The 24819-nt window shown below is 41.6% G+C and overlaps 1 protein-coding gene across 1 annotated transcript in view; it reads left to right on the top strand.

Annotated features, from left to right (window-relative positions):
• ATXN10 (ataxin 10) overlaps nucleotides 1-12849 on the top strand; it is a 142710-nt gene extending 129861 nt beyond the window's left edge. The window contains exon 11 of the mRNA XM_040345789.1: nucleotides 12351-12849. Within this exon, the coding sequence (XP_040201723.1) occupies nucleotides 12351-12532 (182 nt within the window). The 3' untranslated portion in view covers nucleotides 12533-12849. The remainder of the gene's footprint in view (nucleotides 1-12350) is intronic.
• The last annotated feature ends 11970 nt before the right edge of the window (nucleotides 12850-24819 follow it).

The following is a 24819-nucleotide window of genomic DNA, read 5'->3' as shown; positions in this document are numbered from 1 at the left end:
ATATAGTTTCAAAAGCAATGTTCAGCATTTTTTACATCCCGCCACGAACGTCTTTGTTCGGACACTTTCTGACAACACTCTTTCCTTGTCTCATGTCTCTTTCCTTGTCTCCAATTTTACCTGTACCTGTGATTCAAGAACAGGTACACAAGGCCAGTTCCACGTATAATCTACCCTCCTAGAATGTGATTTTGTATGATTTTTAAGTGTCGGCTAATTTCCTAAAATGTTACTTTAGAATACTTTTTCTTGGTACGTATTAACTCATTAGTATGGCAGAGTTCTCCTCTAAATACTGTGTATCCCAGCTAGCTGGGGGTCCTCTGTCCCTCTCTTTTGTGAACTTGAGAGGCTACCCTGTTGAATTGTTGATCAGTATTAGTTACGGGTTCCATTCTTAGACTTCATCCCTTCGGCCTTTTTTAATTCATGTGAACAGATAAGACCTAGGCAGGCAACACAAAAAGCATTCACTCCTTTTTGTAGAGTGGAGAGTCCCTTCTGAATACAGTCCAGTGTATAATCTCGAAGCTAAACTCGTTGTAATCCACTTGTTGTGGGACTTCAGGAACGTGAAGTGTCCTGGCGGAGAGGACTCTGTGTACAACGTTTGTTCTCCACTTGCAGACCTATTTGTGGGGAGTCACGCGTAACAATGGGCGAGGGTTTTTGTCCATCACTGATCATCGACCAGCTTTGCGCTAAGTGTGCCAAAAGCCAAGAAACCTTTCTATTTTTTTTTTTATTATGACAACAGTGAGGGATGGATGTGTGTTCGGATACAAGGGATGAGTGGTGTTAGGGAGGAATAGCTGTTTATTCTCAATTAATTCTCTTCTCACAGCCTGGGACTCGCTCTCTTTCCATTTTCACCTATCAAGTGGCTTATTTCTCTGCCTCAATGACTTGTTTGTTGAATTTCCTTTGCAAGCCCTCCTAGAAAACTTTTGCAATGTATTTTCTTGCGCCTGATGAAAAAAAAAAACGTAATTTTGAGTACGTTTTGTGTTATTTGAGTATTTTTATTATATATATTTAGTGTGAAATTCCTGTCTTTACCTGCTTTCTGGTCCTCAGTGACACAACAAGAAATCTATCTGAAGTGAGGGGAAATCCCTTCTTAAGCTGGCTATAGATGGATCAAATCTCATGCCAGTTCAGCAGGGACTGGCCGAAATTCGGTCAATCTGTGGGCAGGCTGATTGGATGACTTGGGTACAATCATCATGTCATATTTCTAGCATGCAATTATTGCCAGCAGCTACAGCAACCTGTGGCCGCAGGAAAGAAAATTGCATAATCTATGGCCTGCTTTAGACAGGTATAACTAGAATGTGTGTGTAAACCCTGATTGTTCAGCTAGCCTTATAAACAGTCTGATGTTAGTCAAATCTGAAATGGCCCTAACAAAGACAGTAAAGCAGTGCAGTGTTACTAATTTGTAAGCAGAACCTCCATATGTAAAAGCTCAAATATGGCTACCCCTAGGTTTTTTACATTAACATTATGTACATTAAAGAAACTTCCTCCAAAAAAGGCAAACATGGGGCAAAAGAGTAGTCACTAACATGGTCCATAGGCTCCCTGCAGCGGAACTTTTCTCCATTATTGGCCTACTATGCTTCCTATTGCCATGAACAGAAACAGCAGTTTCCCACCAGATTGCAAGGCTGCCACATGGGCTTCTGTTGACATGTTTAAGTTTTACCACGTAGATATTCAAGCCTCCTTTGGTGCCAGTTTTAGGTGTAAGGTGTTTTTTTTTTATTTTTTCGCTTGCTGTGTTCCCCACCTTTTAGGTGGATTGCTTTTTAGATGTCTTGGTAGTCAAGAGTAATACTGTGTACGACCAAGAAAATGATTTTACAGCTATGTCAAAAATCAAATTTTGCATCAAGGGATACAGGTCCCTCGCTGTTTTCTATGATTTGCTTCTTAGGACTTGCTGACGAAACTAAGGCATGCTGGGTGTGGGAGGGGTTACACTAGGCTGTCCTTAAAGTGGATGTAAACCCGAATGTTTTATTTATTTTTTGACTGGCACAATATATAGTATAGGATTTCAGATCATCTGTGCAAGTCTTGCCACAAAGAGTTAATCCAGCTCTGAGAAATCCTCTTATTTTCTTCAGTGAGATAAAACTGACAAACTGACAAAACACTGCTGTGAGTGACAGGTGATTTACAAGCCTGAGACCGGCATTATTTTTTAATTTCCACAACCACTCCTTTCTTCTGCAGCTCTCCCAGGATTGGCTGTTCCCCACCTCAGCATGATTTGGCATGCTGAAGTCATATGGTTCCTTTTCTGGGTTTTGACTGGATGTTAGTGATCATAGCAGAATTTAGTGTAAGAAATACACAGGAGAAAATGCATGCTGACAAGGGGAGTGTAGAGGAGGGCGGGGAGTCTACGGACATCACGACTCCAACCACCGAGCTCCAGACAACAGATCCACCCACCGAATCTGCAGTTTTTCAGGTCTCACAGACAGAGGGGAGACATTTGATAGGTAAGGATACATGCAGGCGGCATGTATATCCTTATACATAACCACTATGGCAGTAGTTTAGAAAGGATGAGAGTGGGTTTACGTCCACTTTAAAACTTTGTTTGCCAGTATCCAAATCATGCTAATAATTACATAGTTCGGTGTTCTGCATACACATGCGCTGAAGAGGAACATACAAAAGATGATCTTTTCAGTCTTTTGCTTCTCCTTCACTGTCCAGTCATAGACTTGGGGCAGAGCTGTGTAAATCTCAGGACTTGATGGACAGAAATACAAATCCTTTGGAATGTTCAATTGCTCCCATATTTTTTTTCCAACTGTTTGCCTAGAGTTCAGCTTTTAGCAAATCTACTGTTATTGGCAAAAGGGGAAGTATGCCTTCTATAGCTGCCCCCCTCTTTCAATACCATCCTACTATCTTACCCATATATTACAAATAGGTGAGAGTGATTGGGACCTTAGTTGTTCCCTCTCTTTTCTATGTTTTTTATAACCTTTACTACTTTACTACGTAGAGCCATTATATGATGATTTGTCACAGTGTATATGTTCAATATCTGCATTTCAATATTCTACTTTAATGAACCAATATATTATTACCTTCTTGTCTATATGTTACCACTACAAGGTCGGTTCACATATCTAAGATTTATTACTATGGTTGCTACCCTGAGATAAATATGTACTATCATGTACTCTCTAGATTTTATGTACTAAGACCCACAATCACTATACATTACCATGTGTGTTATGTTGGACTAATCATGTACTATTATGTAATATCTACATTGTTATCATTGAAACCCATGAGTATTACCACACTATCTTATTATGTATACGTCATGCCCTCTTTGTTTTAATAAAACAATTTTTACTATATTTTGGTTCATATAATTCAGTAATGTGCTTCAATCAAAGTCCCACCTTTTAGCCTTTCCATTCAAAAGGGGAAGTATGTAGGTAGACTTTCACTATCCGGTCAATATAGGGAAGTAAAGCTGTCTGCAGAATTGCAAACTTTGGATTACGTTTTCAGTCTCCTGATGCTATGCAGCTATATAGCACTGCAGGGGCTGATGGATAACAAGAGTCTGTCCATCTGGCAGCTAAAACATTTCCAAATTAATTATTTAATCTGTTTGTCTGCTTGGAGTTGCCCTTTAGAAAAGGAGAACTTACAAGGTCAATGTGACTTTAAAAGTAGATGACATTAAGCTATGGAAAATAGGGGGGGCTTAACCACAGGCTTCATCTGATGCATAGGACAAATCACACAATGTACCCACTCATAGGAAACATCAGGAGCCCGTCCACCACACAATAACAGGAGGCGTGCTTGTGAAGTGAGGAAAATATCCATTTTTATGAAGAGGCCGAATCCAACAATAACAAAATAAATAGACAAAATAATTAGAGGGAGAGGAAAACGTTCAGGCTGTATTTTTAGATCTTTGTTCTTCCAATATGTATATCAAATTTATGCGGCAGCTTCTAACCAACCTGAAATTAAAGGGAAACGCTTGTGCCCCCCGCTGGGCTGTTTTGTGTCTTTCAGGTCCTCATTAGGGTAAATGATGCTGAATATTTTTAAAAGATTCCAGTTGGATATAAGAACAGAGCCCATTTTAATGTGTGGGTTGAATTAGGTTAAAGGGACGCTATAGTTTTTATCTAATATACACTGCTCCAAATAAATGAAAGGAACACTTTTAATCGGAGTATGGCATCAAGTCAGGTAAACTCCTAGAATATTGATTTGATCAGTTGAGTAGCAGAGGGGGTTGTTAATCAGTTTCAGCTGCTTTCCTGTTAATGAATTTAACAACAGGTGCACTAGATGGTTAACAATAAGACGACCTCCAAAACAGGAATGGTTTTACAGGAGGAGGCCACTGACATTTTTTTCCCTACTCCATCTTTTCTGACAGTTTTTCACTAGTTTTGCATTTGGTTAGGGTCAGTTTCCCTACTGGTAATATGAGGCAATACCTGGACCCTATAGAGGTTGCTCAGGCAGTCCAACTCCTCCAAGATGGCACATCAATATGTATCATTGCCAGAAGGTTTGCTTTGTCTCCCAGCACAGTCTCAAGAGCATGGAGGAGATTCCAGGAGATGGGCAGTTACTCTAGGACAGGGCCGTAGAAGGTCTTCAATCCATCAGCAGGACCAGTATCTGCTCCTTTGTGCAAAGAGGAACAGGATGAGCACTGCCAGAGCCCTACAAAATGACCTCCAGCAGGCCACTGGTGTGGATGTCTCTGACCAAACAATCAAACATCAATCATGGGGGTGCTCTGAGGGGCCGACTTCCTCTAGTGGGCCCTGTGCTTACTGCCCGGGACCGTAGAGCTTGATTTGGCATTTGCCATTGAACTCCAGGAAAAGCACTGGTGCCCAGTGCTTTTCACAGATGAAAGCAGGTTCACCCCGTGCACATGTGACAGATGTGAAAGGGTCTGGAGAAGCCACGGAGATTGTTATGCTGCCTGTAACGTTCAGTTTGTTTAGTGGTGGGTCAGTGATGTCTCTAGGGAGACAAATCTATGGAGGGATGCACAGACCTACAGGCTAGACCAGTGGTGGGCAAACTACGGCCCGCGGGCCATATACGGCCCGGCGGACCTTTTAATCTGGCAGGCGCAGGCTACAGCATTGTAGTGGCTGGCTGCTGGGCGAATTACATTGTGCAACGTCTCCTCCTGGATAGTCAGTGGCTATCTGGAGAGAGGAGACGTTGCGCGATGTAATTCGCTAGCAGATGACGTCAACTCCTTTCCGCGCGCCTGTGAGGAGCGATCCATGCGCCGTGGATGTGAGCAGTGACTGGCGGCTGGCCCTCCTAGGTGCAGAAAAGATAAATTTCATAGTCATCCATCACATCGGGACTTTCATCTGTACTGATGGTGAGTGATTGTGAGTGATTGTTGCTATGCTCACAGACTGATGAATAACATCCATTATTCTATACTTCTCCTATCTGTTTTCTGTTTTATGTGGTGTCTGTTGCTTATTATGCTTTGTGCCCATTTTATCTTCTCTTTTTTTAGTTTCTGACATCATCAGCTGGTTTATGTAATTTTAGCAGAAAATGCACCAATATATTGCAAACCAAATGGGCACAAAGCATGACAAGCGACAGACACCACAGAAAACAGAAAATTGATAGAAGTATAGAATAATGGATGTTATTCATCAGTCTGTGAGCAGTCCATGTGCAAGCTTGCAACATTAATCATACAATGATTTGCATTTGTATAGCTCTCACATAAAATTGATGTATCTGATGACAGGTCCTCTTTGTGTACAATGCGTAGAGAATGATTGTGTTATAAGGATCAGGGGACAGACCTCATTGGTCCTCCCAGCCCCAAAGTCACACTTAAAAATTGTTAAAACGGGGAGGGTCATATGGCAATCATTGGTCACCCAGCCCCCACCCTTCTCATATTCTAGGTGCCCCCCCATAAGTGACAGGTCCTCTTCACCGGTGCCTATGGGCCTTCTCCTTCCTGTGAGTGGCAGGAGATCAGGCCGCCGAAAGCGAGGATTTCATTATCGCCCCTCATTAGGAGATTATATCTTTACATCTGGTGAGTCCTTGCCATGTATATTACAACCCTAATGGTTAGGATTGTAATATACATGGCATGGACTCACCTGTGTATTACACCAGGAGGATGGACCGTACCGTATATATATTTTTTACTTTTTAATACTTTTCTGTAATAAACACTGTACTTATACTTCTACATATTTTTTTTTATACTGTACCGCTGTACCCTATTGCCATGCGGTACATAGTGTTATAGACAGGTACACATGGCATAGTAGAGAGGTACATAGTGTTAAAGACAGGTACACATGGCGCTGTAGAGACGCATGCAGTGTCATAACCAGGGGCACATGGCATAGTAGAGACACTGTTCCCACTGAAATTGAAGGTACTATTTTATGAAAGAAATACATTGCATAAAAGTTTTGTAAAATAACTTTTTATGCTTTTCTACCTTAAATTTAATTTATATTAATTCACACATACACACCATCCATCTACTCTTGGTCCGGCCCTCGGGTCCAATGTATGAACCCATTGTGGCCCTTGAGTCAAAAAGTTTGCCCACCCCTGGGCTAGACAATGGCATCCTGACTGCCATTAGGTATCGATATGAAATCCTTGAACCCATTGTCAGACCCTACGCTGGTGCAGTGGGTTCTTGGTTCCTCATAGTGCAGGACAATGCCCGTCCTCATGTGGCGAGATTATGCAGTCAGCCTGATATAAATCCAATAATACATCTCTGGGACATTATGTTTTGGTCCATCCTACGCTGCCAGGTTGTACCTCAGTCTGTTCAGGAGCTTAGTGATGCCTTGGTCCAGATCTGGGAAATACCCCAGGAAATAATTTGTTGTCTCAGGAGCATGCACCCAAAGTTGTCAGGCATGCATACAAGCACATGGGGGCCATACAAAATACTGAGTACCATTTTGAGTTGCTGCAATGAAATTCAACAAAATGGGCTAGCCTGCTGCATAATTTTTTCACTTTGATTTTCACTTTGATTTTCGGGGTGTCTTTGAATTCAGCCTCTGCAGGTTGATCATTTTAATTTCCATCAAACAAATGTGGCATCTTTTCGTTCTTAAAGCGGGGCTCCACCGAAAAAAAAAAATATATTAAAAGCCAGCAGCTACAAATACTGCAGCTGATGACTTTTAATAAATGGACACTTACCTGTCCAGGGTGCCCACGATGTCAGTAGCCGAAGTCAAGCAAACGCTCGTCTCTTGGCTGCCCATGCCGCCATCCTCGGTGAGGGATTTAGGAAGTGAAGCTTTGCAGCTTCACTGCCCGGTTCCCTACTGCGCATGTGCGAGTCGCGCAGCACATCCTCACTGGTCCCTGCTGTGTTCTGGGACCTGTGTGGGGGGGGATGGGAAGGGGCGTGACTCCCGCAGGAGTCTAGTCCCAGAAGTGGGTGCAAATACCTGTATTATACAGGTATCTGCACCCCCTCCCCCCAAATGTGACATCGTAGGGGGGAAGCGGAGGTTCCGTTTTTGTGTGGACCTCCGCTTTAACACATTACCAAGTCCATATCAGTATAGATATATAGCATGCTATTTTTCCCTATTTAGATCTGATGTGCTTTCAAAGTGTTCCTTTAATTTTTTTGAACAGTGTATATTACAGTATATGGCCAACATCTTGTGGACACCTGACTATTGCACATAGTATATAGCCAAAAAGTATGTGGACACCCACCATGTAATTGAGTCCAGGTGTTTCCAGCAAAGGCTAGGCTACAGCATACAAAAACATTTTAGACAATTGTGCACTTCCAACGTTGTGGTCAAATTTTGTTTCAGGATGAATGTGCCCCTGAACACGAAACCAGCTTCATGAAGACATGATTTGGCTGGTTCAGTGTGGAGGAACTTGAGTGTTGAGTCTTGACCTCAACACTACTGAAAGCATATTAATTAGGCTAGTACCAATTGCTAGGCATGTTTCTTATCCGACATCGGTACCTGACCTCACCCATCCTCTTTTGGCTAAATGGGCACAACATTTTCACAGACTCACTCCAAAATCTGGTGGAAAGTCTTTCCAAAAGAACAGAAGCTGTTACTACTGCAAAGTATGGCAAAGTCGGATTAATGCCCAAGACTTTGGAATAGATTTTTAACCAACCAGACAGGTTTTTATAGCTGCAGAGGTGGGATGGGGTCAACTCTAGATTAGTGATTGTGAAGGCATAAGTTTTTTTTTTTTTTTTTTTAAACCTTACTGCATTCTATAGACACACAGAGCAGGGCTCTGAAGAAAGCACTCACAAGTGACCCAATAGCAAGTGACTTGCTATTGAGCCACTCAGCAAGGGGTTGTGGATCCAGGAGTGCTGGTGGGGGACCCCAGAAGGGGAGGCTTAGGGCTGCTCTGTGCAAAACCATTGCACAGAGCAGGTAAGTATAACTTTAAATTAACGTATGTAAGTATAACTTTAAATTTATTTTAATAAAATAAAAAAACAAAGTTTTAAAATCACTTGCTAATGGTTTGGGAATAGATCTTCAAAAAGCTAATACAGTGCCTTGAAAAATGTATTCATGCCCCTTGAAATTTTCCACATTTTGTCATGTTGCAACCAAAAACGTGAATGTATTTAATTGGGATTATATGTGATAGACCAACACAAAGTGGCACATAATTGTGAAGTGGAAGGAATATGATAAATGGTTTTCAATTATTTTACTCTGATACCCCCAACTAAAATTATTAAGTATTTTCTTGCGCATTTCTTTTTCGGCTTACATTTCTTGCACGATTCTCCCATCATTTATTAGAAAATTGTCTGTTTTTCAAAAAATTTCCAACATGCCCGGTTACTCCAATTTCGATGGCCACCCAAAAATCAAAAATGTGCTATTGCTGCAGCACACTAATGGTGTGAAATTCAAACAAATATTCTTAGATAAGATTTTCAAAATTCGACCCATGTATGGCCTACCTTCGTGAACAAGCAAGGAAAGCGTATGGTACAACTGCAAACCTACCAAGACATGGCTGTCCACCTAAACTGACAGGCCGGGCAAAGGGGAGCATTAATCAGAGAAGCAGCCAAGAGGCCCATGGTAACTCTGGAGGAAGAAAAAAGCCATGAGAAGTCCCATTTGCAGTTTGCGAGAAGCCATGTGGGGGACACAGCCAATGTGCAAGAAGGTGCTCTGGTCAGATGAGACCAAAATTATATTTAACTATTTAGCCTAAAAGCAAAATGCTATGTGGTGGAAAACTAACACTGCACATTAACCTGAACACACCATCGCCACCGTGAAACATGGTGGTGGCAGCATCATGTTGTGGGGGATGCTTTTCTTCAGAAGGGACAGGGAAGCTGGTCAGGGCCCAAATACAGGGCAATTTTAGAAGAAAACCTGTTAGTCTGAAAAAGACTTGAGACTGGGATGGTGGTTCAATGGAATGGTTTAGGTCAAGAATGGCTCAGTCAAAGTCCCGGCCTTAAATCCAGTAGAGAATCTGTTGCAAGTGTGGCAAGACTTAAAAATTGCTGTTTACAGACGCTCTCCATCCAATCTAACAGAGCTTGAGCCATTTTGCGAAGAAGCATGGACAAAAATGTCAGTCTCTAGATGTGCAAAGCTGGTAGAGACATCCCCAAAAAGACTTGTAGCTGTATTTGCAGTGAAAGGTGGTTAAAGAAAGTATTGACTAAATTCCAATGCATGCCCCACGTTTTATATATTTATTTGTAAAAAAAACTTTGAAAACCATTTATCAATTTCTTTCCACTTCACAATTACCATATTTATTGGGGTATAGCGCGCTCCCGCGTATAGTGCGCACCCCTAAAGTTGCAGCGGATTCCTGTGGAAAAAAGTTTTTTTGTACTTACAGTTTTGGTGTCTTGTGCGGCATCCATCGGCGGCCTCGTCGGGTCCGGCGTCCGTCTGCGGCTTCGGGTGTCCTCTTCGTCGGGTCCGGCGTCCTTCTGCGGCGTCCTCGCGTCCTCCCCCCTTTTTTCCGCGCCGAGTTTGAATACTGCGCCGACATATACAGAGCGCAGTACACTCGTGTATTGTCAGGCAGGCTAGGCAACTCTCGCGCTGACGTCCTGTACGTCCAGGACGTGAGCGCGGAAGGAGCCGAGACTGCCCAACTATATGTACTGCGCTCGGTATATGTCGGCACAGTATTCAAACTCGGCGCGGGAAAGCGGGTATCGACGTATAACGCGCACCCACGATTTTGCCCTGGTTTTCAGGGCAAAAAAGTGCGCGGTATACGCCGATAAATACGGTATGTGCCACTTTGTGTTGGTCTATCTCATAAAATCCCAATAAAATACATTTACGTTTTTGGTTGTAACATGACAAAATGTGGAAAATTTCAAGGGATATGAATACTTTCAAGGCACTATAGGTATTAATGTCTGATGTCCACAGACTTGTAGTCCTATATTTAAGGTGAGAATAATGGGGCTGTTATAAGCCGCAAAGGGTGTGGGGCCAAATCTTTGTCATTCTCCCCAAGTTAGAGTGAGGAGTTGCAATGTAAAATAAGAGGAGTTACAAAACATTCCGTAACTCAAATAGCATGAGGTCTTTTATACCTGTAGACTCTTGATTGCTGAACGCTGACGAGTTGGTATGTCCCTTACAAGCTGTACACATTTTCTCATAATAAACTTTTAATGAGATTTGTCCTAAAGGGTGGTGCCTTTTTAAGGAGGTACTTTGTGATACACTTGTGCCTAGAAACAAGTGGATTCGGCTTGGCCTGGCTGGTGTATATTTGGAAAGATGTTCATAAATCTACCTGCACAATTTTTTTACTGATTACAAATCTCTGGATTACTGGTTTTAAAAAGCAGGTCCGCCATTACGGTACACTGTGGGTATACAGACAATTCTGGCACCTGTCTGTCACTTACAGCTTAATGAAGTTAAAAAGCAGACATGTTTATAAACATTTAATCCTTTAACAATTCTGAACTTCTTACGACTACCAAAATACAGCAGCTAACCAGAAAGATCCCCTGCTCAGCAAAGCTTGCATTGTTTCGACATGTTGCTGTCTGTCCACATTCACTAGAAAAATGGTTGTAATCTTAATAACGCATTATTACTCTCCCTTTTTTTTTTTTTTTTTTCATAACCCCCTAGGGCCTAAAAAGTTTGTTCAGAAGTTTTGACTTTTTTTTTTTTTTGTATTTGAAGAAAAAAATATTAAGCTTAATATAAGGATTCATGTAATCCACTTGCTCTCAAAGTGCGGTTTCCTTTCTTTCTTTTAAAGGAAAACCCAATTTGTTTTAAAGTATATGTAGGCAATTTTTCTAGCTTTGGATAGCGTGGCGTTATAATTCTGGTCAGGTTTTTATTGCTGTCTATGTCACCCTTTCTATTTGTCATGGGAACCATTGTCTAAGGTCACCTTAAAAATTTTGTACCGATGCCACCAAAACAGCACCCTTCAATGGGGATCCCTGTTCTGGTGATGACAATCGAAGGGCTGGTTCACACCAGCATCGCACAGGAATTCAGTCTGCATTCCTGTGTGTTCCCCTGCAGTGTGATTTGGCAGCATATTCATTTGAATTGGGCTGCAAATCGCACCGGGACGCACAAAAAGCAATGCATGTACTACTTTAGAAAAATGTGCCGCACCAAATCAAGCGGTACTGTAATATCGCACAATCTTTTGCCTGCAAACACACTTTTCGCATTTGCAATCTGTGTTTGGGGTGCCTTTATCAATGTATTGGCATCTGCAGCAGATCGCAAAGGCAATGGGGTTGATTTCTAAATTTTTAAAAAAACTCTGCTTGTGCATAAATTAATTAAGTGAGAAGATTGATAAAAGCAGCAACTCCACCATGAGATATTCAACACAGTGTATTCAGAACACATTGAGCTGCGCTAAATAGAAATCTAATATTCAAATAAGGGAAATAATCTGCAACATATATTTAAAAATATATGAAAAAAAGTCGCTTTAAACAACGTTTTTTGCTACACACGGTCAATTTCTGTGAAGTAAAAAATGAAGTTTTGAAAAACGACACACAAAATTGAAGCATGCTTCAAATTTTTTTTGTCGTTTTTTACAAGACATAAAACAACGTTTTCCCCCACACACGGTCATTTAAAGTGACGTTTTTAAAAACGTAATTTTTTTTCATCACATAAAGTGATGGTGTGTACGGGGCATTCTATTCTTGAATTTAGGAATTTTGTCGTGCAAATAAAGTGAAAGTATCTTATATTCTCTTCCTTTCTTTATTTTATTCTTAACTCATTCATTATCAGTTCTGAACCAGTGGGCATTCTATGCCATTCGAAATCTCACCGAACACAATGAGAGAAACCAAGGGCTAATCGCCAACTTGGAACGTCAAGGGCCGGCTGATGCATCTGCTCTGGCGAATATGGGCTTAGAAGTGGAGGAACGTGATGGCAAGCTGGTTCTGAGGTCCATCAAGAAAATGTGAACAATGGAGGCACATTGGCATGGTACAGGACTGGCTATAGTAGCTTGATCCAAGCAAGCAAACCACAAGGAGTCATGGAGCGTTTCAATAACAAACACTTATAACTGTCAGAAGCCGTATTTATGGGACAAAGATTTCCAGCATGTTGAAAAATTGTTTAGCGAGTGTCAGTGTTCCCTTTCCTATGGAGAAAAGGGAGCATGTTTTCCTGGCACCTGGGCTATATACATCCATGGATCTGTAAGTTCCTGACAAGTGGAATTGGTAGATGTTTTCCTGCCTCTCATTAAATAAAGCTAAAGTTTCATTTGTTTAAATGTTGCCTTCTCTGGTCCATCATTAATATGTTAATGAAATGTTTAAATTAAACTTTTTTGTTTTATTTTATTATATTATTTTTATAATACAGCATTTAGGCTTGGTTCACACCTATGCATTTTTTTGTGCGTTTTCAGTTTTGCAGAAACACTACAGTCCATTTAATATAGTTTCCTATGGGTCACGTTCACATCTCTGCATTTTATGGAAAGGGCCATGGACTTTTTCCTGGTTTTTGGTTCCATAGACTTCAATGAATCAAAAACATGTATTGCAAAATGCACCTGGAATATGCAAACTGCAACCTGCATAGGTGTGAACCAGGCCTTCTATAGCGCCAACAGTTTGCGCAGCGATTTACAATACAATACATAATACACTGGGCTAGATTCAGAGAGATTTACGCCGGCGTATCAGTAGCACAATGCTTTGGAGACCAGGTCGTAAAGAAGGTACTAGACCCCCCTAAGAAACCCCCCACTTTTTGGGACAAAGACGTTTTTTTTGCATGTCGAAAATGTTTACCTTGCAGGGAAGTTGACAGACCGATGAGAGCTATTGAAAATATCACTTCCACATCTAACAATATGACATTCCCCATTAAGGAATTCATCACGTGCAACACTGCTTATGTAGTGTATGTCTTAGAATGTCCATGCAAGCTTATGTATGTAGGCCGCACAAAGAGGGAATTGAAAGTCAGGATAGGGGAACATATAGCTAACATTAAATCGGGTTATAAGGACCATAACGTTTCCTTGCACTTTAAAATCTTCCATGACCAGAATCCAGCAGGTTTGAAATTTTGGGGAGTTTGTCACCTAAAACCTTCCTGGAGGGGTTCGAATCGTGTAAGGGAGCTGTCAAAACTTGAAACTGAGTGGATCTTTTCTGTTGATACATTGGTGCCGAAAGGGTTAAATGTCGAGTTAGACATCAATTGTTTTATTAGCGATTATTAGTACCTTTTATTGTCTCCTAGATATATTTATGCCTATTATTGTCCCTAAAATGGTCCCTACTCCCCTGTGGGGCCTATACAAAATACTCATATATATATATATATACATATATCTATGTTCACTCGGTATATACATATTTCGTTATATATAATTATCATCGAAACATTATGGGACATATCCTCTCTGGGATTTTTATTTTATTTTATTTTGATTTGTATTCTTACTCCTCTGCTCAGTTGTTTCTCCAACCTTATGTTTTAGACATTTTGAAATTTTAAAATTAAATTTTTAACTTTTTCTAATATTGATATTTCATATAAATTTTATATTGCATTAATGTCGAGTGCAATGTTAAGACTTTTTGAGGTCATTATCCTCTCTATACATATATACATATTTATTCCTTTATATATAGAATTACTTACCAGTGTGTTTTATATATATTGGTTTTATGCATTTTTGCATCTGCTGTACTTTAACACACAGTCCTATATGCTAGGACCATGTCTTGACCTGCAAGAGTGAATGTGCACATAGTGACCATATTCAATAGTGAATGGCATCTGAAGGGTTAATGGAATCGATGTTATGTCTCCGATTTCCTGACCTACCATCTACAACTTTGATGAGCCTTCTTCTCGTCACTCATGGGTTAAAGCATGTGCGGACTATCTGTAATTTAAAGATATCGAATTGTTATTGTTATTTTTATTATGACCTTTTGTATATGAATGCCTGCTAGTTTGCTTAGTTGTCGAATTTGTGGTCTAGTGTCATGTACTTTTAATCACGTTGCAGCATTGTTGCGATCGTACGTGCAGGGTCCTCTATTAAGCGTTACGTGTCTATTGGTGTTTCCCCAATATTTTGACTCGGCTGACGTCTGCTCCATCTTCCGTCCCTTGATACACCAATGGGAACGGAGGTGTGTGCGCGCCTTATCCAATAGCCGTCGATCGGGAACTACATAGATACGTAATCTACGCCGAGTAGCCACGCCCTCTGTTGAAGTTCGGATGTGACGAAACGCGTCAGGGCGTGGCTACGACGGCGTATCCAGGAAGTTGTGAAGAGTGCGTTCCACCGCTGTACCATCCCTATCAGACCAGGTGTCCTCAGCAGCGTGCATCCAGCACAAGCGCGACCCCCTGTGTGTGGAGGAGAGCGGTGAAGTTGACTCTTTATTCTTATGCTCATTTACAAGTTTACTCATTGTACGTAGATAGGAAGCGGGGTGTGTTATTATACGGGATTTTATTTATTAAAGCGATATTACACTATTTGGTGCCATTTGTTTTTTCTATGAACCCCTGGTTGGAGTTTTTAAAAAAATCCCTTGCTGCTTCTGGAATGCGGTTGGAGGTCCGATCAGGATGATATATTTCAAGGCTTTTTTGTATTGATCTTCTGGTGAGTGTAAACCCCAGAGGGGAAGTGTGTCTCACGTTTTGGTGAAGATTGGAAATCGGTGGAGGGTGTACTACCATTCCTGGAAAACATTTCCCTTATTATCTTGAACTTTACCTAATTCACTGATCTATGGACTCTTTTCCAACATCTTATATCTATATGTTTTTATTTATGCATAGCGCTGTTTTATCATTATATAACCATTATTTACTGGTTTTATTTGATTGATTGATTCTCTGTTTATACTTTTAATAGATGTGCTTTATCTATTTTAAATATCTGCTGCAATATATATATATCACCTTCCGGGTTTTAACAGAGATTTGATTTATTTCTGTTAATTTTATATATATATACTTTTTTAGACTTAGTCCATTTCCTGTCCATCTTATATTAAAGTCCTTTTCTTGGCGCCGGGAAGTGCACTGTGTAGGTCCCCTTTGAGCGTTTTTTTGGTGCACTCTTTTTTAAGTATCAGTAGATACGCCGCCGTAACTCTGAATCTACGCCGTTGTACATTTAAGCGTATTCTGGAAACCAGATACGCTTAAATTAGGCTAAGATACGAGCGGCGTAAGTCTCCTACGCCGTCGTATCTTAGGGTGCATATTTACGCTGGCCGCTAGGTGGCGCTTCCGTAGATTTCAGCGTAGAATATGCAAATGAGCTAGATACGGCGATTCAGAAACGTACGTCCGCCCGGTGCATTTTTTTACGTCGTTTACGTTAGGCTTTTTCCGGCGTAAGGTTACTCCTGCTATGAGGCGTATCCAATGTTAAGTATGGACGTCGGGACAGCGTCGAATTTTGCGTCGTTTACGTCGTTTGCGTAAGTAGTTTGCGAATAGGGCTTTGCGTAAATTACATTCACGTCGAAAGCATTGACTATTTGCGACGTGATTAGGAGCACTGGGATACGTTCACGGACGGCGCATGTGCCATTTGTTAGAGACGTCATTTACGTGGGGTCATGTTTTTTATTTACATAAAACACGCCCACCTCTTGACAATTTGAATTTGGCGTGCTTACGCCGTCAGATTTATGCTACGCTGCCGCAACTTAGAGCAAGTGCTTTGTGAATACTGCACTTGCCTCTCTAAATTGCGGCGGCGTAGCGTAAATAACAAATGCACTACGCCCGCACAAAGTTACGTCGCCCTACCTGAATCTAGCCCACTGTGTTTCAGACCTAGCAATGTCATCACTGGGCCTCTGGCTTCTCTATCCAGGGCAGGCAGATCCTGGCTGGCAGGGTGCTGTATGTAGCTTTCTGGGTACATCACAGCACCCTGTCTCATTACTCCTTTCAAGAGCTGTCGGCCATAATGCAAGTGCAGATACTCCTCATTTAACGACTTACCCAATTTAATAACCACTCGGACATCATTGTATTATACAGTACAGTACAGAATTTTTGTTTTTCCTCAGAGTATCCAAATTAAAACATTATTCAGCTGGAGTTTTGTGTTTTTGACCTTTTTTTCACAATACAACCGTTAAAAATGTTTAAAATATTAATTACATGTGGCTCCTCGTTTAATGAACAATTTGTTTAATGACCTGGTCGCTGGAACGGAACCTGGTCATTAAGTGAGGAGTACCTGTGGTGGGCTGGCTCTTGGAAGAAGTTACACACATATCAAAATGCCTTGATGGGTGGATGCCAGCCATGAAGGAGTGGGTGTTCCTAGGCAGTATTACCCACATGAGAAGTTGAGCCTCCATGATTGAAAGAACTTGCATCCAATAAATCTAAGAGGCTGGGTGGAACAGAGCTAGATAATGCGGGACCGTCTTTAGCCAGGAAATGTAACAGGTTCAATCTGACCTACTGCAGCTTCTAATGTACATTGTGAAAAGCTCACAGTGTGCTGTGAAATCAGAGTAAGCAATTTCACTACAGGAGAGGAGCCTGTACAACTGTGCAAGACTGAAAGGAAGCACAGATTTCACCTTTTTAGGCTACTTTCACACTGTGACGCTTTACAGGCGTTATAGCTCTAAAAATAGTGCCTGTAAAGCACCTCTCCTGTCACTCCAGTGTGAAAGCCCAAGGGCAGGACGCTAAAAAAAACGTCCTGCAAGCAGAATCTTTGAGGTGCTTTATGAGCGGTGTATACAAATTAGCCTTTAGAACCACTTTAACCACTTAAGGACCACCTCCTGCACATTTACGTCGGCAGAATGGCACGGCTGTGCACAAGCATGTACCTGTACGTCCTCTTTAAGTGCCCAGCCGTAGGTCGTGGGTGCGCTGCCCGAAACTCCGCGGCCGCGGGACCCGCGGACCCGATCGCCGCTGGAGTCCCGCGATCGGTTTCCGGAGCTGAAGAACGAGGAGAGCTGTGTGTAAACGCAGCTTCCCCGTTCTTCACTGTGGTGCTGTCATTGATCGTGTGTTCCCTGATATAGGGAAGCACGATCAATGACGTCACATGCCCAGCCCCGCCCCCTACAGTTAGAAACACATATGAGGTCACACTTAACCCCTTCAGCGCCCCCTAGTGGTTAACTCCCAAACTGCAATTGTAATTTTCACAGTAAACAATGTATTGTTATAGCATTTTTTGCTGTGAAAATGACAATTGTCCCAAAAATGTGTCAAAATTGTCTGTGTCTGCCATAATGTCGCGGTCACGGAAAAAATGGCTGATCGCCGCCATTAGTAAAAAAAAAAATATTAATAAAAATGCAATAAAGCTATCCCCTATTTTGTAAACACTCGATAAACGCTATTGGGATATTTTTTTTACCAAAAATAGGCAGAAGAATACGTATCGGCCTAAACTGAGGAAAAAAAAGTTTTTTTATACATTTTTGGGGGATATTTATTATGATTATTATTTTCCTTCGATATTTATTATAGCAAAAAGGAAAAAATATTGCATTTTTTTTCAAAATTGACGCTCTATTTTTGTTTATAGCGCAAAAAATTAAAACCGCAGAGGTGATCAAATACCACCAAAAGAATACTCTATTTGTGGGAAAAAAAGGACGCCAATTTTGTTTGGGAGCCACGTCGCATGACCGCGCAATTGTCAGTTAAAGCGACGCAGTGCCGAATCGCAAAAACTGGCTGGGTCCTTTACCTGCATTATGGTCCGGGTCTTAAGTGGTTAAAGGTGCAGACTCCTGAGCTTCAAGCCATTGCTTCACTATTTGGCAAGAGATTGGCCTAGGGCAAGTACCTACATATCGGATGTCCTGATACTTTACTACCTGCATGCTTATTCTGGGGGAACAAGCAAAAACAAGACCGCCCTGGAGCTTATATTTTTAGCAGTACTGGCTCCTGCGATGAGTTGGCTGTGAGCTTCCTCACTGGTGCAGATGTCTCCCTGGGTTCTTCCTTGTTCAGGGTCCATGGTCAACTTGATTGGCAATACCTACTATGGTCAAGCAAATCGGCTGCATTTTAATATACAGGCTGTTAAAACAGTAATTTAAAGAGCCTGTTCTTTTACAGGTTGTTCTTTGAGTACAATAATACCACTGGCTGTAGACTTGCACTATAATCAGGCAAGCGGCAGCCTGAGAATCACCAGCAGGTGGCACTGCAGATGAATTCTGAAATCCTGGCCCCCAGAATAATAAACCGAGGTATATGTAAGCAACAAAGGGCCCCATTAGGCAGGTAAGGAGGGGGGGGGGGGCGTCCTGTGAAATAATATTTTTTTTAATTTCTATTGTATTTTTTAAACTCACTAAATGTTAACATTCTAGGTGCATTACAGGACTTTGACAACAAAATTCCAGCAAAACAGTTTTGATTGTGTAATCCTAAATTCTAGAGGAAAAAAAAGTGATAAAGAAAACAGACAGACATGCCAATAGTGAAATTTAGCTTCTTTTTTTTTTTTTCTTTTTTTTTTTAAATAGGTTGCTACCTGTCCAGTCTTGTCTACTACACATTATCTTAATGTAAGTAATTTTTACTGTGATGAGAAATGTCTCCTTAAGGCATTATGTATTGGTTTAATGAGTAAAAGATAATGCTGTTTTAAAAGATGAATGAAAAGGGGATTTATAAAATGTTAGATAAACAGTTATTTTACGCATTTCCCAGGCTGTCATGTTCCCTTAAGGTGACCCTGTTGCTAGACCATTTTTTTCAATTACAATTTTCCCATAAGAAGATGCATCTATTGTATTTTATGCATGTTATTTATCCATAGCAGCCTCCTTTGTGTGGACGTCCAAAAGTCCTGACACTGCTGCTGGGTACCGCCATCTTGGATGCAATGTCGGCAGCCCCATTAGACTCAGAGCTGCCACTCAAGTGATACTCTTTAGTATTAAACGAAAAAATAAAGTGTAGCGCGAGAACAAAGAAAAAAACCCTGTGAATGAGACTTTAAAAAGTGATACAAAAATATCAAATGTTCATGTAAACAGTAAGGTAAGTAAATTTGAGTCCGTGAAGAACTTCAATACATCAGATGATACAGTAGTGATATTGTGCAATACACAGTGATTGATAGATGATCCGCCACCAATTAATGAAAATGATGAGGCTTACCAGAGGGATCAGACCCAAGTAAGTGTATACTTATAGGGTCATTTAAGCTTAAAGCAGAGTTCCACCTAAAAATTGAACTTCCGCTTAACCCACTCCTCGCCCCCTTACATGCCACATTTGGCATGTAATTTTTTTGGGGGGGGAGTGGGGGTTTCAGGAGAAGGGGACTTCCTGTCCCACTTCCTCCTTCCGCCGAGGGGCTGGAAAGGCGATTAGCTTAATCGCCTTCTTGCAGCCCCTCCCTGTAGGCGAGCGCCTGTCCAATCGGACGGCGCCGCTCGCGCATGCGCAGTGGGTGCCCGGCCGTGAAGCCGAAAGCTGTCACTGCCGGGTGCCCACACTAGGAATGAAGACGCCGGCCGGAGCAGGTAAGTGTCTGTTTATTAAAAGCCAGCAGCTACACTTTTTGTAGCTGCTGACTTTTAATAAACGTAAAAAAAGTCTGGAACTCCCCTTTAAGTAATGTCAAGGATCAAGACAGACTCCAATGCTGGAAAATCAGTGGACCTCCTGGAGCATCCTTATGGATAATGAAGCGATTTCACAGAGACCAGTTGAATGGTGCTAGTAAATGCTCCCAAGTAATGATGTTAGAACATCCAAAGTTTTCAAATTGTGCAGATAAGGAAAAAAGAGGAAATTAAGGTGCACATAGCATGATTCTGTATTTGATGTTTAGCGGTATTTAATAAAAAGAAGGTTTTACACTCACATTTAAGAAGGAGAAAACAAGCGCTTAGAACAAGTCCGGCAGTGGGGTCAGAGGTTAGAGGAGAGCCGATCGGCGGCTCTCCCAACAAAGGGGGTCTGCGCTGATAATCAGTGCATTGATTATCAGTTTAGACCCATCAAGGATGCCTACTAGAGCCCACCAGAGATGCCAATCGGTGCCTGTCAGTGGCTCCTCATCAGTGCTGCCTATCAGTGCCTATCAGTGTTGCATATTAGTGCCTCATCATCAGTGCCCATCAGTGTTGCATATTAGTGCCTCATCAGTGAAGAAGAAAACTTTTTTTTTCAAAATTGTTATAATGGAAATTAAGAAGAATTTTTTTTAATTTTATTTAGCAAATAGAAAAAACCCAGAGGTGATCAAATACCACCAAAATAAAGCTCTATTTGTGGGGAAAAAATATATAAAAATGTAGTTTGGGTACAGCTTTTCATGACCGCGCAATTGTCATTCAAAATGTGAAAGCTGAAAATCGGCCTGGGTAAGGAAGGGGGTGAAAGTGCCCTGTATTGAAGGGGTTAAAGAGCCAAGCCAGGCAACAAGTGAAACTAATGCTGTCCAGGGAACCCACAAATTAGACTAAAGTAGATCTAAAGTGGCAAGGGGTTAGAACTGGTGTCAGGTGTTTATTGCTACAAAAACATACTTGGGGGACACACTCTAAAATGCGTTTAACCACTTCTGGAGCGCCACACGACTATATACGTCCTGACTTTGAAGAGGGATATCTCGGTTATGGCAGCAGCCGAGGTATCCATCTCTTCAGGCGGCGGTCCGGTTTACGATAATGGTGGTCTCTGCGGCGGATTCGCCACGAGATCATTGTTATCGGTGGCGGGAGAGTGGTCCCCCTCCCGCCGCTTACCGGAGCCGTCGGTAGTGGCAGGGGTAATCGGGTCCATCTTCCTGGGTATGGAATATGAGTGAGGGCAAAATGGCCCCCACCTGTCTCCATAGCAGGGCGGAAGTGACGTCAAAACGTCACTTCCGCCCATAGCTCTTATAGGACAAGGTTCTTTCAAATGAGCCCTCCTCATTTCCTGCCTGCAGGACATCCAGCTTTATCGAATTCTTTTCTCTCCAACCTGACTGCCCCTGGCCGCCCCTTTAATTCATTGGATTTCAGTTTTTTAATCATAAAGGTAACGCATGTGGCCGTAACCCAGGGCAATCTAGCCTGCCTAGAAACTCCCAGCTATTTCCAGACTGATACCAACCTATCAAAGCGTGTTGATATTTGCATATCTTCTGACAAGGGCCAGCCCATTACCTGCAGGAGGTCTCTTGGGAGGAACACTGAGGCATAGATGTTTTCAGGAAGCTGTATATAGCACCTTCCCTGCCCCCCCCCCCCCCCACCAGCAATGATCTGACTGCATTGCATAGAGAAGCACAGAGACTCTGCAATGACATCAATAAGGTATATAAAACGGAAAAGTTCAAACTTCAGCTTTAAATGCCATTGACTTGATCAATGATTGACTATGCAACTCAACCCTAGGGTGAGGACCACTGCCCTAGCATTTATAAAGATCCCAAGCCATAGAAGGAAATAATCATCATGGCCATAGAAACTGTTCTAGAACATTCTAGCTCCCACTAGTTGTATGTTAAAGTTTCTTATGCCGCGTACACACAATTATTTTTCGGGTTGTAAAAAACAGTTTTTTAAAAATGTCATTTAAAATGATCGTGTGTGGGCTTCAGAGCATTTTTCGGGTTCTAAAAAACGGCCAATTTTTTTTCCGAACATGCTGCATTTTTTAAGGACATTTTAAACTATGTCGTTTTTTGGGTTGTAAAAAATGATCGTGTGGGCTTTAATGACGTGAAAAACCTGCGCATGCTCAGAAGCAAGTTATGAGACGGGAGCGCTCGTTCTGGTAAAACTTCCGTTCGTAATGGAGTAAGCACATTCATCACGCTGTAACAGACAGAAAAGCGCGAATCGTCTTTTACTAACACGAAATCAGCTAAAGCAGCCCCAAGGGTGGTGCCATCCGAATGGAACTTCCCCTTTATAGTGCCGTCGTACGTGTTGTACGTCACCGCGCTTTGCTAGAGCATTTTTTTTTTTTGACGGTCCTGTGTAGGCAAGGCCGTTTTAATGATCGGGTTGAAAAAAACTTTGTTTTTTCTAGAGCCTGAAAAACTTAATTTTTTACAACCCGAAAAATGATCGTGTGTACGCGGCATTAGACTCAGATATTTTCTCCTCCCCCCCCCCCCCCTTAAAGTTTCCCAGAAAATCACATTGAGGGCCCTGCCGGGTCGCTGAAGTGCTACTTTCTCACTGTGATTAATTCTCTGGGACCCTTTTCTCCCTGCCTGCCTTCCCAAAACATTGACAAAACTCATTTCCAGTTCATTAATTCAAGAGACACTAAAGTATGGGGATCTCTTCAGTCTCCATATTGTTCGAGAGGCCGACATCTACGGAATGTAGCTCTGAATGAAGAGGGCATACGGAGGGGTGTACATCCAACAAAATCTCTGTGTCTCTCCGGGCTCATTTCATGTGAAATATACTCTGGCTACCTCACCAGTCTCTATAATCTTCCTTTACTTCACGGGGATGAATAGGAAAATTAAAGTCAAAGGAGCTACAAGTTTACACAGTTGTCATCGAGGATTTCACAGATTCGAACAGGAGAAATATTTTCAACTTTAAACTCTGAACCTGACCAAAGGGAGAAATCTTAAATATTCAGCATATATGTCATTTTTGTTTGAGCATTGATATGTCTGAAAGCAGCTTTCATATACATGAAACAAATGCCGAAGCTGTGAGTTTTTTTTTTTTTTCAAGGTTCATTTTTTTTGTTGTTCCAAACTCTGTCAAGTCTCAGAAATAAATGATTGCAGTTGATGAAGCCTCCGTGGTTTATCAAATGTGATTGTTCACAATAATGCTACACAAATGCTTACATACTTTAGAGCAGGGGTCTCCAAACTTTTTAAACAAAGGGCCATCTAATTGTCCTTCCAACTTTAGGGGTGCCGGAATGTGGCCAGTGGGAGTAGAAAATGTCCTGGCGTCGGTGGGGTATACAATGCCCCATCATTGGTATTAGAGGGTGGAATAGTGCCCCATCGTTGGTCTCAATGGGAGTAATTGTACCACATTGTTGGTATCGATAGGAGAAATTATACCACATTGCTGGTATCGATAGGAGTAATTATACCACATTATTGGTATTATTGGAGTACTTGAACCACATCATTGGTATCAATGAGAGCAATAGTGCCCCATCATTGACATCGGCTAATGTGTAAGGTAAAGTCTACAGGATTGGATATATCAGTTTGTAAATGGATAGAAAACTGGCTAAAAGACAGAATTCAGAGAGTTGTGGTTAATGATTCTTACTCTGACTGGTCTAAGGTTATCAGTGGTGTACCCCAAGGTTCAGTGCTGGGACCCTTACTTTTTAATATCTTTATAAATGATATTGGGTCTGAGATCAAAAGTAACATTTCTGTCTTTGCAGATGATACCAAGCTATGCAGTGGAATAACGTCCTTGCAGGATGTCTCCAATTTACAAGCCGACCTCAATGCTCTGTCTAATTGGACGACTAAGTGGCAGATGAGGTTTAATGTTGGTAAATGTAAAGTTATGCACTTGGGGGCTAAGAATATGCATGCATCATACATACTAGGGGGAGTACAACTGGGGGGATCTGTAGTGGAGAAGGATCTGGGGGTTTTGGTAGATCATAAGCTCAATAATAACATGCAATGCCAAGCTGTGGTTTCCAAAGCGAGCAAAGTCCTTTCTTGTATTAGGAGAGGTTTAGACTCCAGAGACAGAGATATAATTTTGCCCCTGTACAAATCATTAGTAAGACCTCATCTGGAATATGCAGTTCAGTTTTGGGCACCAGTTCTCAAAAAGGATATCGGAGAACTGGAGAAAGTGCAGAGAAGGGCAACCAAACTGATAAGAGGAATGGAGGAGCTCAGCTATGAGGAAAGATTAGAAGAACTAAATGTATTCACTCTTGAGAAGAGGAGAATTAGGGGGGATATGATCAACATGTACAAATATATAAGGGGTCCATACAGTGAACTTGGTGTTGAGTTATTCACTCTAAGGTCATTACTGAGAACAAGGGGTCATTCTTTACGTCTAGAGGAAAAGAGATTTCACCTCCAAATACGGAAAGGTTTCTTCACAGTAAGAGCTGTGAAAATGTGGAACAGACTCCCTCCAGAGGTGGTTCTGGCCAGCTCAGTAGATTGCTTTAAGAAAGGTCTGGATACTTTCCTAAATGTACAGAATATAACTGAGTACTAAGATTTGTAGGTAAAGTTGATCCGGGAAATATCCGATTGCCTCTC

Source organism: Rana temporaria, chromosome 3 (genome assembly GCF_905171775.1).
Source record: "Rana temporaria chromosome 3, aRanTem1.1, whole genome shotgun sequence".
In the NCBI taxonomy this organism is placed as follows: Eukaryota; Metazoa; Chordata; class Amphibia; order Anura; family Ranidae; genus Rana; species Rana temporaria.
The sequence above is the reverse complement of the archived record's forward strand: the minus strand, read 5'-3'. Positions and strand labels throughout refer to the sequence as shown.